Source organism: Bufo bufo, chromosome 5 (genome assembly GCF_905171765.1).
Source record: "Bufo bufo chromosome 5, aBufBuf1.1, whole genome shotgun sequence".
Classification (NCBI taxonomy): Eukaryota; Metazoa; Chordata; class Amphibia; order Anura; family Bufonidae; genus Bufo; species Bufo bufo.
The window spans coordinates 136,406,886-136,424,877 of record NC_053393.1 but is presented as its reverse complement, the minus strand read 5'-3'; the positions used below and the strand labels follow the sequence as shown (position 1 = coordinate 136,424,877).

General features: G+C 40.2%; 1 protein-coding gene across 2 annotated transcripts in view; it reads right to left on the bottom strand.

The window, feature by feature from the left end:
- The window catches only part of ST18 (ST18 C2H2C-type zinc finger transcription factor), a 180,858-nt gene that overhangs the window by 112,174 nt on the left and 50,692 nt on the right, over positions 1–17,992 (bottom strand). Inside the window, exon 8 of one of the 2 annotated variants that reach the window (XM_040432085.1) lies at positions 7,699–7,944. The exons of the other annotated variant lie outside the window; for it this stretch is intronic. Within the exon in view, the coding sequence (XP_040288019.1) occupies positions 7,699–7,944 (246 nt within the window). The remainder of the gene's footprint in view (positions 1–7,698; positions 7,945–17,992) is intronic. 2 annotated transcript variants of the gene reach the window in all.

The following is a 17,992-nucleotide window of genomic DNA, read 5'->3' as shown; positions in this document are numbered from 1 at the left end:
AAATGTACCGAAATAATATGGACACTATAATATTAATAATAGAAATCAAATTATAACATATTGACACCTCAAAGCAGCAAATGAGCATGCCTCTCTCTTTGTTGTTAGTTTTTCTTCTTTAATCGTGCCACCAGAATTGCCATAATTAAAGGAGTTTTCCACTAACAACATTTATCAATATAAATGTATGATACTGATCCCGTGGGACAGAGGGATAAAACTTAGCATTTAATAAAGATAAATTCTAAAATAGGTAGACACTAGAGGATGAGCCTCTACAACAAACAATATGAAAGACAGCCCTAAGGGCATAGACTGTACATATATACACAGTGTGGCAAAGATGGTATAAAAAACAGGAATGTTCTCACCCGATTGTAGACCAAGGGTTCTCTTAGAGATGGTTGATGATGGAGACGGACCTGTAGTGCTTGGTAGCCACACTGGAAGGAGATAGGTATGTGTGCCCCTTTCACGTAGGTGGGTGACAGGGTAATTAACCCTAGACAGCCCTAAGGAAAGGGGGCAGGGGCTAGTACGCCCTACCTATCTACACGGGGAACTTGCCCCGCAAGGAGCGTCCCCGTCCGGATACCTGACCCTGTGGGGGCAGAATCCCTAATAATCCCTAAAAAATGCTCCCAGGGAGTTTTATCCCTCTGTCCCAGGGAGCATTTTTTAGAGATTATTAGGGATTCTGCCCCCACAGGGTCAGGTATCCGGACGGGGACGCTCCTTGCGGGGCAAGTTCCCCTGCCCCCTTTCCTTAGAGCTGTCTAGGGTTAATTACCCTGTCACCCACCTACGTGAAAGGGGCACACATACCTATCTCCTTCCAGTGTGGCTACCAAGCACTACAGGTCCGTCTCCATCATTAACTATCTCTGAGAGAACCCCTGGTCTACAATCGGGTGAGAATGTTCCTGTTTTTTATACCATCTTTGCCACACTGTGTATATATGTACAGTCTATGCCCTTAGGGCTGTCTTTCATATTGTTTGTTGTAGAGGCTCATCCTCTAGTGTCTACCTATTTTAGAATTTATCTTTATTAAATGCTAAGTTTTATCCCTCTGTCCCACGGGATCAGTACATACGCTAATTATTTTTGGGAATAAATAGGCCTGGTCGCCAAATCCGGCCTCTCTGTTTCTTCAATAAATGTATGATACCTGATCAGCTGCCTCCAATGAGTAACACAGCTCATGGTATTGCGCAAGCGCTAGTTTCTAATGTGGTTGGTGGCGAGGAGTGGGAGTGAGGTGAGTATTTTATTTTTTTATTTCATCACTTTGAGGGAGCATAACTATTGTGGCACTATAGGGGGGGAGCAGTTTAACTCTAGGAGACTACTATAAGTACTGTGACCACTACAGGGGGGCACTATACTGTAAGTACTGGGACACTACAAGGGGGCACTGGCACTATAAGTACAAAGGGCACTAGATGCAGGCATTGTAACTACTGGGGCACTGTAGGGGAGATTTTACCTACTGAAGGCACTACAGGGGGTATTATTACTACTGAGGGCACTAAAGGGGGCTTTATACTGGTGCTTTATAATTCTTGGGGGAACCGTAAGGGGCATTTTACCTACTAGAGGGGGCATTATAACTACTAAGGGCACTATAACTATTGGAGACTCTACCAGTGTCTCTTTGGATGGTCTTATTACTAACATGGGCATTTTAGGGGGCTGTATTACTAAAACAGACACTTTGGGGAGCTTTATCACTATTGGAGGCACTAGGTGAAATTATTACTAGTGTGTTTACTGTAGGGGCATTGTTATTATTATTATTATTATTATTATTATTAGGCACAATATGGAGGACACTGCTACAAACAGGCACTCTCAGGGACAATTATCACTCTAGGGGGCACTGTTACTAATGAGTGCACTTTGGGAGAAAATTACTACTATTAGGTCTTTTGTGGGATATCTGCTTGATACTGTTATTTGTATAGTATTTTGCAGCATTGGGTAGCACTGTGGACACAGTATTGGGGGTAGCAGCAGGATAACACTGTTCAGGTACCAGGAGGAGGAGGATGTCATAGAGAAGTGAGTAATTTAAGATGTGTCTGTGGAAAACTCTGCAGAGATGAGACGTGGCTGATAGAAGTCATCATGGCTGTCTGAGCTGAATGGAGAATATCAGGAAAGAGAACATGTATCAGGAAGTCACTGGCTCTAATTGGTATATATTGCGGTGTTCTCCTTTATGTGCAGTAGCTTTGAATATAATGTCCATCTTTAGCACTAGGGCTGGAGGGTTGGATCGAGATTGGGACCTGAATCTTTTAAGATCCTAGCAACACCCCTTGGTACAGCTTCAGAAACCAATGACAATCAGCTGCTATTTCCTGGGGACACTTTCCTTGGGGTGGCTGTACGAGAACTGTAGCACTACAACATTAATACCCCAATAATTTAGCGTTCATATTTATCAGAAAACATTAACCCATATCTGCAAACCTGTGATCTCTAGACATAGTTCTTTACTCAACATGCATGCCATGATTAAGACCTTTCTGATCGAAACGCATCGGCCTTAAATGTACACTGAATTTGTGAAGAGGAATTTTTTATCATTTTTCCAATAAAGCATCAAGATTTTCTTTTCCTGTCCTGGACATTTACCTTTGTTTCTTGGATAGTTCTTTAATGTATATTACTATACAATTTGTATCTAAATATGAATGTACTATTTAATTTTCTTCCTTTAAATAGTTCTGGTGACAGTGACATTTTGTAGGTGTTTGCATAAATATGCCTGATGGTTAGTCAAAAAGGGACAGAGAGAGAGAGAGGGAGGAATAGTTTAAATTCCATTAATATGCAGATGGGAGTTTACAGCGATTCCAGCAAAGACCAGAACATAGTGGAAAACTGGATAACAGTTAATGGCATCTGGCACTTTTAACATTTTTTTAAGCCTTGAAATTGTTGGAGAACTGACAGTTTGAACTAAACTAACAGCTCTATTTATTTATCAAGGATTTTGTAGAGATTTTGAGCTGTGTCCAAATCCATTCTTTTTTTGTTTTTGTTTGTTAGAGGGCATCTGGACAGGCTATTTCACAGAGACATATAGACAATATTTTCTGTAAATTGCCACCCAAATTAAGTAACTGTGCATGAACTGGTGCAACGAACAAAAGACCACATATAAAATCTCCATGTCTACAATTTACAGAAAGGGACAAAAATATTTATAAATGTTATCAAACATTGTGTCAATAAGCAATGGAATTCATTAGTAATAAGAAATCCTCTGTCACTATGTCGTTGGTGGAGATTTATCATTGCCCCTACACCACCTTTCTGGCATAAAAAGGTTGCAGACCCCAGGTTTACAACCTTTTCAAAGCAATGGGGGCAGATTTAGTTTTGAAAAAACTGGCGAGCATGCTTTGCATCACATTTACCAACTGCTTTACACACTTTTCTAAGCATTTTACTCCTCATCCAACAAGGGGTGTGACTTCACAGGAAAGGGCATGGCGTTATCGTAAATTAGACATGGTCTACATGTGCCTCCATGTGCCAAAAATGTACCAAAATTTGAGCGCATTTCTGGAGTAAAACTATGTAAACTTATAGGTGGTTTAACCTTAGAGTAGATCATAGACTAAATCCGTAAACACGGACAGAAATTTGGGGCACAGACAGGATTTTTAGAACATAGACAAGATTCGAGTGCACAACAATTTGGAGTAAATCTGGTGCAGGATTTACAATACTCCATATTTTTTTAATGTCCATGTCCCAGAATAGTAAATTTGTCTTAATATTAAGACTGTAATTCATATTCTTAGACAGTGCAAAGTGCACCACTATTAGTAAATCTGCCACATTTTGCCTAATCTAGGCATAAGCAGCGTTTGTACTCCACCTTCGCCCTGGCACATTTATCATCAGTTATGCCATCAGTTTTTTGGAATAAGTGATAACTGAAATCGACAACAGCTACAAACAAGTGTAGATTTCAATCTAGGTGTATGGACTGTTGGAGAATGCATTTAATAAAAATTAAGCACATTTTCTGGCGGCACAGGGGGATATAAAGATCGGTCTTGATAAACCTCCCATTGCCTTTAATTAGAATTCCTGTTCTGGACATTCTGTAGTCATGCAGAATGTTGATAGCATACATTTTACCCCTCTGATGCCATGGTCAAATGTGACCACAGCATCTAAGCGGTGGAGACTCGTGAGCCACACACTCCTGCGCTTGTACCAGCGTTCCCCCGGCTGAGATCAGGGAAGCTGTTACAGTGATAGCTGGGAGCCTCAAGAAGGCTCCAATAGTTATCACTGGAATATTCCAATACAGGCAAGCAGGTGACATCACTGTATTGGAATACAGTGAATGGGCTGTTCTGTAATGATATATACCCATCACAGAACCCAATTGGCAATCTAATTATTGCAAGTTATAGTCACCTAGGGTGACTTAAAAAAAAAAAAAGTTCATATCACCCCCATTACCCAAAATCAAAATAAACAATAAAAAAACATTATAGGCATTTCTGTATCCGAAAACGCTCGTACAATTAAAATATAACGATATTTATCCTATATGGAGAATGGTGTAACAGAAAACAATTAGAAATGGCCAATTTGTCATTTTTTGTCACTTCATCTCCCCAATTTGTTTTTTATAAAAAGTGTTAAAAAAAGTCACACAATTACAAGTACAAAAAATTATAAGGGTCAGAATATGGTGATGAAAAGAAATAAATATTTTTTTCAAGGTGTTTATTTCTTTAGTATTAAAAATGCTAGAAAAATTACTGCTGAAATAATTGTACTGACCTACAGAATAAAAATAACAGGTCAATTTTACTGCACAGGGAACACCTTAAAAACTCCTCATGAAACTGTGGAAGTATAGCGTTTCTTTCCAGCTCCACCCCATTTGGAATTTTTTCCAGCTCCCCACTATTATATACAATATTACATAGTTCCAATAGCAAGTACAACTTGTCCCGCAAAAAAAAAAAAACCTCATAAGCCTATGTGAACAAAAAATGAAAAGAATGATGGCTCTGGGAAGGCGGTGAGTGAAAAATGAAAATGAAAAAAACAGACAATTGTAAGGTCCTCTACAGTTCTATTCTGATTTTTTTTTTTGTTACATTGAATAAATTGTTAAGCCAAGGTGCAGGACAAACATTTAGCATTAGGTATTAAATTGAGGCCTCATGCACACGACCGTTTTTTTTTACGGTCCGCAAAAACGGGGTCCGTGATACGTGACCGTTTTTTCGTCCGTGGGTCTTCCTTGATTTTTGGAGGATCCACGGACATGAAAAAAAAGTCGTTTTGGTGTCCGCCTGGCCGTGCGGAGCCAAACGGATCCGTCCTGAATTACAATGCAAGTCAATGGGGACGGATCCGTTTGACGTTGACACAATATGGTGCAATTTCAAACGCATCCGTCCCCCATTGACTTTCAATGTAAAGTCAGGAGTTAATATACCATAGGATCGGAGTTTTCTCCAATCCGATGGTATATTTTAACTTGAAGCGTCCCCATCACCATGGGAACGCCTCTATGTTAGATTATACTGTCGGATATGAGTTACATCGTGAACCTCATATCCGACAGTATATTCTAACACAGAGGCGTTCCCATAGTGATGGGGACGCTTCTAGTTAGAATATACTACAAACTGTGTACATGACTGCCCCCTGCTGCCTGGCAGCACCCGATCTTTTACAGGGGGCTGTGATCCCGCACAATTAACCCCTCAGGTGCCGCACCTGAAGGGGTTAATTGTGCGTATCATAGCCCCCTGTAAGAGATCAGGAGCTGCCAGGCAGCAGGGGGCAGACCCCCCACCCTCCCCAGTTTGAATATCATTGGTGGCCAGTGTGCGGCCTCCCCCCCCCCCCCCCTCCGTCGGCCCCCCTCTATTGTAATATCATTGGTGGCCAGTGTGCAGCCACCAATGATACTGGCCACCAATGATATTAATACAATAGAGGGGGGGCCGGGGGGGAGGCCGCACACTGGCCACCAATGATATTACAATAGGGGGGCGGGGGGGGGGCGCACACTGGCCACCAATGATATTACAATAGAGGGGGGGGGGCGGGGGGCCGCACACTGGCCACCAATGATATTCAAACTGGGGAGGGAGGGGGGTCTGCCCCCTGCTGCCTGGCAGCCCCTGATCTCTTATAGGGGGCTATGATATGCACAATTAACCCCTTCAGGTGCAGCACCTGAGGGGTTAATTGTGCGGATCACAGCCCCCTGTAAGAGATCGGGTGCTGCCAGGCAGCAGGGGGCAGTCATGTACACAGTTCTCAGTATATTCTAACTAGAAACGTCCCCATCACTATGGGAACGCCTCTGTGTTCGAATATACTGTCGGATTTGAGTTTTCACGAAGTGAAAACTCATCTCTGAAAAAGCTTTTATGCAGACGGATCTTCGGATCCGTCTGTATAAAAAGTAACCTACGGCCACGGATCACGGACGCGGATGCCAATCTTGTGTGCACCCGTGTTCTTTCACGGACCCATTGACTTGAATGGGTCCGTGAACCGTTGTCCGTCAAAAAAATAGGACAGGTCATATTTTTTTGACGGACAGGAAACACGGATCACAGATGCGGCTGCAAAACGGTGCATTTTCCGATTTTTCCACGGACCCATTGAAAGTTAATGGGTCCGCGAAAAAAAACGGGAAACGGCACAACGGCCACGGATGCACACAACGGTCTTGTGCATGAGGCCTAAGTAAAAGTTTCAGAAAGTCTGTAGAGCTATGCTTTAGGTTGTAGACCTCTGGGTATTCTTCCCTGTTTTCACTTTTGACTTTATAATAATTCAGATTATCAAGTGCCAGAATAACTGTCTGTCAACAATAAAGTTCTGCACTTTGAATGTTTTAAATCACAGAGGAATTATGTATCAAAACACCAAAATCCATGTGTACGTGGAAAATCCATGATAATGCATATACTATAGAGGATAGAGGAAGTGCCATGGACCCAGATATCAAGAACAGGCTGGGCAATTATGGAAAACGTCCTGCTGGTGAAATAGGATTGTTGCAAATTTACAGTGATTCTTTTTCTTTTTTTTTTATGAAACTGCATGATGCTACTACTTTTATTTCTAGGAACCTTGGTTGCATTTCAGCCTAAGTACAGGTTTTCTATCATCTGAATGGTTTGGCTATTACACTGACTCTTTGGTTTGTACAGTATGCATTATATAGATTTAGATACAGAATATTTTCATTCTTAACAATTGAATAGGCTAAGCACAAATACAATGATATTAAGGATTTGGCCAAAACCCAAGTTCCATTATATCGTACCATTGATAAAAGATTTCTTTTACATACACTTAAAGCAGGAATGACAAGAAATCATGTTTGAATCTGGCTGTGCTGACCATTGCATGAAACAATATCATCACCCGATTATGGAATATTGTGTTGTATTCACCATGTTCTGCACAGATCTCTTGGCATGGCTACATCACAATACTGAGGAGGAGGGTTTCTGGACTACACATTTCTGGCACTGAATATAGGACAGTTGCTACATGAAGGTTATTTACTCAGTAAAGGGTTATTTTGATTCACTTATAATAAGGTTACTTTTAGATGAGTTAATATGTGAGTCACATTCTGTAATATGATATTGCAAGATAAATATGTAGATGCCATACCTCATTGTCCTCTCCATTTTTACCATGGACCTTGCTGTAGTTGATTGGGGCATCCCAACCCTCCTTTTCACATAGGGCTTTGTAAAAGGCAGCATTGACCAATAGGCTACTGGTTTTAAAAGGAGAAGATGAAGGAGTTGATAGAATGGAATTGGAAGAGCCTAATGTGCCAGCCTTGTCATGGAGTCGATTCTTTTTCATACTCAAGTCCAAAGTTCCATTTTCATCGACTTCAATCTCTGCAGCCTGGGGAAATTGTAAAGATATATTTTCAATTGATGAACAGTTTGCGGCTTTGATAGTGTGGCCATGTGGTGCTTTTAAGGGATAAAAGTAAATGCAAGCTTTTATTTAAATAATATCTGATTTAAAAAGCAGCTTTTGATTTACATCACATCAGTTAATGTGTAATTCTTTGCCAGAGTTCTGTGTGACCTCGTAATGCTCACCATGTTTTTCAGCTTATTGCAAGTAGAATTTAAATAAGACGCTTCCAGAATTTGGCCATAATTTAAATAAAATATACAGTATTAAATGTGAGGCAATTTAAAGAAAGAAAAAAGCTGCTTGATCTTTTGAATAAAACTTTTCAAAAATGCTGACCCTTTTTTGTAAAATTATAAAACTATGGATTTTTTTTAAAGGGGTTCCCTAGCTTTAAAACAATTTTCACTAGCCCATCCCTCCACCACCAGAGGGGAGTAAGAATACTTACCTGCTCCTCACTGCTGGTTCTGGCTCCTTCGTTCACTGTGCTCCAGTTCCCTGCTTGTCAGCTTTCGCAGTGGACGGGGGTCACGTGCGCCATCGCAACAATTGACTGGCTGCAGTAGTGATATGTCTCTGAAGCTGCATGTGATCCAGTAGCATGCCACATGGGAGCATGTCACCTCTGTAGCCAATCATTGGCTGCAGCATCACATGTGATCCCGATTCATTCCAGAAATTGACAAGCAGGGAACCAGAGGAAGGGGAACCAGAGGAGTTGGACCCAGTAGTGAGAAGCAGGGAAGTATCCTTCCTCTACATGTCCAGCGGGGAAGGTCTGGCAAAAATAATTTTAAAGCTGGACAACCTCTTTGAGGACTGGAGCACATGATCATCTTTAAAATGTATTACTTGTGATAAATGAACTGGGCACTCTCAGGATACAGGGATCACACAGATATTTATTAATATATAAGGCAAAAAACGACAATAAAAGAGAGAATATGGCCCTCCTGTAGGAAAGCTATGTATAAAACAACACTTGCTCACTATAATCGGCACTCTGACTCTAGATGGATATTATGAACTACACATGGCATATTCTAACATTAAAACGACAATAAAAAGGTACATCATAGATTATTCACACAATAAAAGAATCGCACAATTAAAACGCATATATATCGCAAATGCTGAATTTTTACTGGGAAAACTACAATTGCGAGTTGTTCCCCAACTCACTGGCGAAGTTCTGAAGCTCCAAGGTAACAGTTAGAGGCACCGTGACGTGATAGTCCCACAACAAAACAGGTATAGCGGCGTCCCGCTCTATATTCAACCAGTAGCGTCCCACTGGGCTAATAGCATTTGAGTCTTGTTAGATCTCTTGTCAGCAAATATTTGATGAAAAAGATAGTCTTACCGGAAAGGTTCTCCTCACCACTTCGCTGCACACCGTCGCTCTGCTGGGTCGTGTTTTTAATTACCTCCAGGCTTTTTTGAGCGGTCAGGTTGTTAAAATCCCACGTAGGTAAAAGTTTGGCATGTGCAGCCCGGTCTCTGCTGTAGGCTGTCACGGATTCTTTATACTTGAACCTTATCGTGGTGTTTAGCAGTATGGTGCGAGGTTCCGGCACTATCTATTGGTCCTCACTCCTTAAAAATTCGGGGTCCTGTTAGAGCTAGACGCGTTTCGGGGCTTAAGATTGCCCCTTCCTCAGTAGCTACCAGTCCCCCTGAAAATGCTTCCTTTTATAGTCCTAGACTACTTCTTCAAAACCCGGCATGGATCCTGACCGGAATCTGGACCCACAGTTTACTGGAGCTGATGTTTGCTCCTAGAACACATGGAGCTTTGTTTCTTTTATGCTTCCAGCATATTGAGTTTATAAATAATAGTGTTCAATAACCTACATCATGTTTATACAAAAACTGTTAAAAACACATCAAAGCAATATCAGTTTTTAAAAAATATTCATACCAGTGACTTATCTCTCTCTGCTGGTTGTATTGCACCAAAAAACGCATCTACACCCATGCGGTTCTGGTGCGTTTTTCATGCTTTTTTTTTATTTTATTTTTTTAATTTTTTTTTAAATTTTTTTTTTTATTTTTTTTTTCCCTTTTATAAAATAAAATATAACAAAACATCTGTTCATGCACCCTACTGTCTGTTGGGTAGTGGACAATACATAACAATTAAGTCTATAACTTCAAAGTGATAAAAAACAGTCGCTTAAGAACATACTTCTAAAAAATACAAAAATTCATCAATCAATACCACTAATAAGCCGTTTCAATATAACTATTTGGGTCTTGCCATTCGATACTTCCAATATTTTCAATATTCCGTAAAGTTGTAGGAGTGGGGGGATATGTGAGGAAGGGAGTGGGAGCCCACTGCCAAGGACCATCCCACCTAATAGACAAAGAAGGTTGGGTTGGCCTTCAGCAGGGGGCACCCACCCCTACTTTAGAGAAAACCAAACAACTCAAATTCTGCATTTAGCCCTCCTGGGAGTAGAGTGTTGAGTTCGAAAATACGCTGTGTCTCCAACCTTGACATTTTGTTGATATGGTTACCCCCCCTCCAATCTCTATTCACCTTATCTATGGCCACAAATTTCAGACCCTTTGGATTTTTATTATGTACTATTTTAAAATGATTGGATAAGGAATGTGTCTCCAATCCTTTTCTGATGTTGGCCATATGTTCAGAAATTCGTTTTTTCAATGTCCTTTTCGTCCTCCCCACATATTGTTTTCTACAAGGACATTCTATGATGTAAATTACATCAGTGGAATTACATGATAGAAATTCTTTAATTGGGTGTTTATACTTGTTGGTAGTGGAGATAATTTCACTAGTTTTCCGTGGAAAATCTGTATTTTTGCAGTTACTGCACTGCCCACATTTAAAAAAAACATTAATGTTTGCCCACCCTTGGACTGAGCACCCCTGCTTGCTTTGCCATTTGATCGTTGGGGCTACTTTATTACTTAAGCTGGGGGCTTTCGTAAATGTAATTAAGGGATTCACAGGAATGGCAGGGCCTACGGTTTTATCCTTTTGTATTAGGTGCCAGTGTCTCCGTATTATTTTTTGTACCCTTTTATAATCACTACTAAAAGGTAAAACCATCCGTATTTCTCCTTCCTTCCGTTTTTTATCTTTTTCTCTATCTTCTCTTTCCTTAAAAAAATCTTCCCTCTCCATATCCCTAACCTTGTTAAGGGCTCCTTCCACGAGACCCACAGGGTAATTTTTCTCCAGGAATGCATCCTTCATTTCTTTTGCTTCGGTTTCGAAACGCTCCTTTACAGTGCAGTTGCGCTTTAACCTCCGGAATTGGCCCTGAGGTATATTTGTTAGCCAACTCGGGAGGTGGCAACTGCTATATAAAATATAGCTGTTCCTGGAGGAAGGTTTCGTATAGGTACAACATTTCACCCTACTTTCTTCCACATAAATGCTTAGATCTAAAAATTCCACTTTTTCAGTACTAATGGTTCCAGAAAATTTAAGATTATATTCATTAAAATTAATTGCTGCTAAAAAAATGTCCAACTTCTCCCTTCCAGACTTCCATATAAAAAATACATCATCGATGTACCTTTGCCAGAGCACCAGGTCCGTCCCCAGTCGGGGGGCGATGGTGTGCTCCTCCCAATTGGCCATAAACAAATTGGCATAACTGGGGGCGAACCTGGTGCCCATGGCAGTGCCCTGTGTTTGTAAATAAAAGTCCCCATTAAAATTAAAATAATTATGGGACAATATAAAATCAATGCCATCGGTTAAAAATTCTATTTGGTCATGGACCAATCTGTCTTCTAGTTCCAGTTGAAACCTAACTGCTTCTATGCCCTGTCTATGGTTGATGACTGTGTACAAAGATTGTACGTCTAATGTACCCATCAACCAGTGTTCCTCAAAAGCCATATTTTCAATGGTCTTGATCATTTGAGTGGTATCTTTCGTATAGGAGGGCATTTTTTTCACTCTGGGTTGTAGCAGTACATCAATGTAGTGGGACAAGTTGCATGTCAGAGAATCAATCCCCGAGACAATAGGGCGCCCTGGTGGATTGATCGCATCCTTATGTATCTTAGGTATTGTATAAAATACCGGTACTCTCGGAAATCTATTGAGTATAAAATTGAATTCTTCTTGTTTTAGGATCCCCTTGGCCATCCCTTCTTCCCCAAAGCTCACAAGTTCTTGATAGAACTGTTGAGCTTTGGGGAAGAAGGGATGGCCAAGGGGATCCTAAAACAAGAAGAATTCAATTTTATACTCAATAGATTTCCGAGAGTACCGGTATTTTATACAATACCTAAGATACATAAGGATGCGATCAATCCACCAGGGCGCCCTATTGTCTCGGGGATTGATTCTCTGACATGCAACTTGTCCCACTACATTGATGTACTGCTACAACCCAGAGTGAAAAAAATGCCCTCCTATACGAAAGATACCACTCAAATGATCAAGACCATTGAAAATATGGCTTTTGAGGAACACTGGTTGATGGGTACATTAGACGTACAATCTTTGTACACAGTCATCAACCATAGACAGGGCATAGAAGCAGTTAGGTTTCAACTGGAACTAGAAGACAGATTGGTCCATGACCAAATAGAATTTTTAACCGATGGCATTGATTTTATATTGTCCCATAATTATTTTAATTTTAATGGGGACTTTTATTTACAAACACAGGGCACTGCCATGGGCACCAGGTTCGCCCCCAGTTATGCCAATTTGTTTATGGCCAATTGGGAGGAGCACACCATCGCCCCCCGACTGGGGACGGACCTGGTGCTCTGGCAAAGGTACATCGATGATGTATTTTTTATATGGAAGTCTGGAAGGGAGAAGTTGGACATTTTTTTAGCAGCAATTAATTTTAATGAATATAATCTTAAATTTTCTGGAACCATTAGTACTGAAAAAGTGGAATTTTTAGATCTAAGCATTTATGTGGAAGAAAGTAGGGTGAAATGTTGTACCTATACGAAACCTTCCTCCAGGAACAGCTATATTTTATATAGCAGTTGCCACCTCCCGAGTTGGCTAACAAATATACCTCAGGGCCAATTCCGGAGGTTAAAGCGCAACTGCACTGTAAAGGAGCGTTTCGAAACCGAAGCAAAAGAAATGAAGGATGCATTCCTGGAGAAAAATTACCCTGTGGGTCTCGTGGAAGGAGCCCTTAACAAGGTTAGGGATATGGAGAGGGAAGATTTTTTTAAGGAAAGAGAAGATAGAGAAAAAGATAAAAAACGGAAGGAAGGAGAAATACGGATGGTTTTACCTTTTAGTAGTGATTATAAAAGGGTACAAAAAATAATACGGAGACACTGGCACCTAATACAAAAGGATAAAACCGTAGGCCCTGCCATTCCTGTGAATCCCTTAATTACATTTACGAAAGCCCCCAGCTTAAGTAATAAAGTAGCCCCAACGATCAAATGGCAAAGCAAGCAGGGGTGCTCAGTCCAAGGGTGGGCAAACATTAATGGTTTTTTTAAATGTGGGCAGTGCAGTAACTGCAAAAATACAGATTTTCCACGGAAAACTAGTGAAATTATCTCCACTACCAACAAGTATAAACACCCAATTAAAGAATTTCTATCATGTAATTCCACTGATGTAATTTACATCATAGAATGTCCTTGTAGAAAACAATATGTGGGGAGGACGAAAAGGACATTGAAAAAACGAATTTCTGAACATATGGCCAACATCAGAAAAGGATTGGAGACACATTCCTTATCCAATCATTTTAAAATAGTACATAATAAAAATCCAAAGGGTCTGAAATTTGCGGCCATAGATAAGGTGAATAGAGATTGGAGGGGGGGTAACCATATCAACAAAATGTCAAGGTTGGAGACACAGCGTATTTTCGAACTCAACACTCTACTCCCAGGAGGGCTAAATGCAGAATTTGAGTTGTTTGGTTTTCTCTAAAGTAGGGGTGGGTGCCCCCTGCTGAAGGCCAACCCAACCTTCTTTGTCTATTAGGTGGGATGGTCCTTGGCAGTGGGCTCCCACTCCCTTCCTCACATATCCCCCCACTCCTACAACTTTACGGAATATTGAAAATATTGGAAGTATCGAATGGCAAGACCCAAATAGTTATATTGAAACGGCTTATTAGTGGTATTGATTGATGAATTTTTGTATTTTTTAGAAGTATGTTCTTAAGCGACTGTTTTTTATCACTTTGAAGTTATAGACTTAATTGTTATGTATTGTCCACTACCCAACAGACAGTAGGGTGCATGAACAGATGTTTTGTTATATTTTATTTTATAAAAGGGAAAAAAAAAAATATAAAAAAAAAATAAAAAATAAAAAAAATAAAAAAAACGCATGAAAAACGCACCAGAACCGCATGGGTGTAGATGCGTTTTTTGGTGCAATACAACCAGCAGAGAGAGATAAGTCACTGGTATGAATATTTTTTAAAAACTGATATTGCTTTGATGTGTTTTTAACAGTTTTTGTATAAACATGATGTAGGTTATTGAACACTATTATTTATAAACTCAATATGCTGGAAGCATAAAAGAAACAAAGCTCCATGTGTTCTAGGAGCAAACATCAGCTCCAGTAAACTGTGGGTCCAGATTCCGGTCAGGATCCATGCCGGGTTTTGAAGAAGTAGTCTAGGACTATAAAAGGAAGCATTTTCAGGGGGACTGGTAGCTACTGAGGAAGGGGCAATCTTAAGCCCCGAAACGCGTCTAGCTCTAACAGGACCCCGAATTTTTAAGGAGTGAGGACCAATAGATAGTGCCGGAACCTCGCACCATACTGCTAAACACCACGATAAGGTTCAAGTATAAAGAATCCGTGACAGCCTACAGCAGAGACCGGGCTGCACATGCCAAACTTTTACCTACGTGGGATTTTAACAACCTGACCGCTCAAAAAAGCCTGGAGGTAATTAAAAACACGACCCAGCAGAGCGACGGTGTGCAGCGAAGTGGTGAGGAGAACCTTTCCGGTAAGACTATCTTTTTCATCAAATATTTGCTGACAAGAGATCTAACAAGACTCAAATGCTATTAGCCCAGTGGGACGCTACTGGTTGAATATAGAGCGGGACGCCGCTATACCTGTTTTGTTGTGGGACTATCACGTCACGGTGCCTCTAACTGTTACCTTGGAGCTTCAGAACTTCGCCAGTGAGTTGGGGAACAACTCGCAATTGTAGTTTTCCCAGTAAAAATTCAGCATTTGCGATATATATGCGTTTTAATTGTGCGATTCTTTTATTGTGTGAATAATCTATGATGTACCTTTTTATTGTCGTTTTAATGTTAGAATATGCCATGTGTAGTTCATAATATCCATCTAGAGTCAGAGTGCCGATTATAGTGAGCAAGTGTTGTTTTATACATAGCTTTCCTACAGGAGGGCCATATTCTCTCTTTTATTGTCGTTTTTTGCCTTATATATTAATAAATATCTGTGTGATCCCTGTATCCTGAGAGTGCCCAGTTCATTTATCACAAGTTGCACGTTATTTTTAGTGGACTGGGTGAGTCCACTTTACTGAGTGCACCTCTGCTTGGTCTTTGTGTGTTCCTGTGCGCCTCATTTACTACTTTTTCTACTTTAAAATGTATTAGTTAGTTATAATGATTTTTTTGAGAAATATGTACTGAATGAAGAATATTTTTGGTTTACCAATTTTCTTTACCAGTTAAAGAACTTCTATGTTAGTTGTAAACAGAGTAAAGTTGGGTACAGTCAGTTCAAGATATAGAGATTCGAAGCTTCATAGTCCTACACCAGAGTATTCTGGTAACTACAACTTATACCCTATCCACTCACTCGGGGATAACTAACTAATCAGTCAGGATCCAACTGCTGGGACCCAAAATATCCTGAGAAAGGTGTTCATGTACCTTCTATCCTTATGGATCAGCAAGCTGAGCATGTGGACTGGTGTTCCATTCATTCTCTATGGGACTACCAGAGATAGCCAAGCACTATTTTTGGGAAATATATATTCCTACTTGTAATAGTTAATGATCAAAGAAAAAACAATAAATAGGGATTTTTTTTGTATAAGACACCAAAAAAGTTTATAATAAACTTTACTGGTAAAGTTGCTGTGTCTGCCTAGAAATTGGTTAGTATCTACATAACGTGATAATATTGCATAAAGTTATACATGTCCATTGTCTATAAATAAAATACGCTCACAAATAGATAAACGGGTAAATGCATGGATAAATACATACAGAGCGTACATATACAGTCAGGTCCATAAATATTGGGACATCGACACAATTCTACAATTTTAGGCTCTCTACACCACCACAATGGATTTGAAATGAAACAAACAAGATGTGCTTTAACTGCAGACTGTCAGCTTTAATTTGAGGGTATTTACACCCAAATCAGGTGAACGGTGTAGGAATTACAACAGTTTGCATATGTGCCTCCCACTTGTTAAGGAACCAAAAGTAATGGGATATAATAATAATCATAAATCAAACTTTAACTTTTTAATACTTGGTTGCAAATCCTTTGCAGTCAATTACAGCCTGAAGTCTGGAATGCATAGACATCACCAGACGCTGGGTTTCATCCCTAGTGATGCTATGCCAGGCCTCTCTTCTTCAGTTCCTGCTTGTTCTTGGGGCATTTTCCCTTCAGTTTTGTCTTCAGTAAGTGAAATGCATGCTCAATCGGATTCAGGTCAGGTGATTGACTTGGCCATTGCATAACATTCCACTTCTTTCCCTTAAAAAACTCTTTGGGTGCTTTTGCAGTATGCTTTGGGTCATTGTCCATCTGCACTGTGAAGTACCATCCAATGAATTCTGAAGTATTTGGCTGAATATGAGCAGATAATATTGCCCGAAACACTTCAGAATTCATCCTGCTGCTTTTGTCAGCAGTCACATCATCAATAAATACAAGAGAACCAGTTCCATTGGCAGCCATACATGCCCACGCCATGACACTACCAACACCATGCTTCACTGATGAGGTGGTATACTTAGGATCATGAGCAGTTCCTTTCCTTCTCCATACTCTTCTATTCCCATCACTCTGGTACAAGTTGATCTTGGTCTCATCTGTCCATAGGATGTTGTTCCAGAACTGTGAAGGCATTTTTAGATGTCGTTTGGCAAACTCTAATTTGGCTTTCCTGTTTTTGAGGCTCACCAATGGTTTATATCTTATGGTGAACCCTCTGTATTCACTCTGGTGAAGTCTTCTCTTGATTGTTGACTTTGACACACACACACACCTACCTCCTGGAGAGTGTTCTTGAGATGGCCAACTGTTGTGAAGGGTGTTTTCTTCACCAGGGAAAGAATTCTTCGGTCATCCACCACAGTTGTTTTCCATGGTCTTCCGGGTCTTTTGGTGTTGCTGAGCTCACCGGTGCGTTCCTTCTTTTTAAGAATGTTCCAAATAGTTGCTTTGGCCACGCCTAATGTTTTTGCTATCTCTCTGATGGGTTTGTTTTGTTTTTTCAGCCTATTGATGGCTTGCTTCACTGATAGTGGCAGCTCTTTGGATCTCATCTTGAGAGTTGACAGCAACAGATTCCAAATGCAAATAGCACACTTGAAATGAACTCTGGACCTTTTATCTGCTGATTGTAATTGGGATAATGAGGGAATAACACACACCTGTCCATGGAACAGCTGAGAAGCCAATTGTCCTATTACTTTTGGTTCCTTAACAAGTGGGAGGCACATATGCAAACTGTTGTAATTACTACACCGTTCACCTGATTCGGATGTAAATACCCTCAAATTAAAGCTGACAGTCTGCAGTTAAAGCACATCTTGTTCGTTTCATTTCAAATCCATTGGGGTGGTGTATAGAGCCAAAAATGTTAGAATTGTGTCGATGTCACAATATTTATGGACCTGACTGTACATGTAGAATACAGTACTGTGCATCTATACTAGCAATACTATTAGTATAACACAATAATAAAAATTTCTGGACTACAAGCACAATAATGCTAAATGCTTCTAAATGGGAATATGCTCGATGATTGCTATAATAAATAAAACATTTTATCATGTTTATAATAAG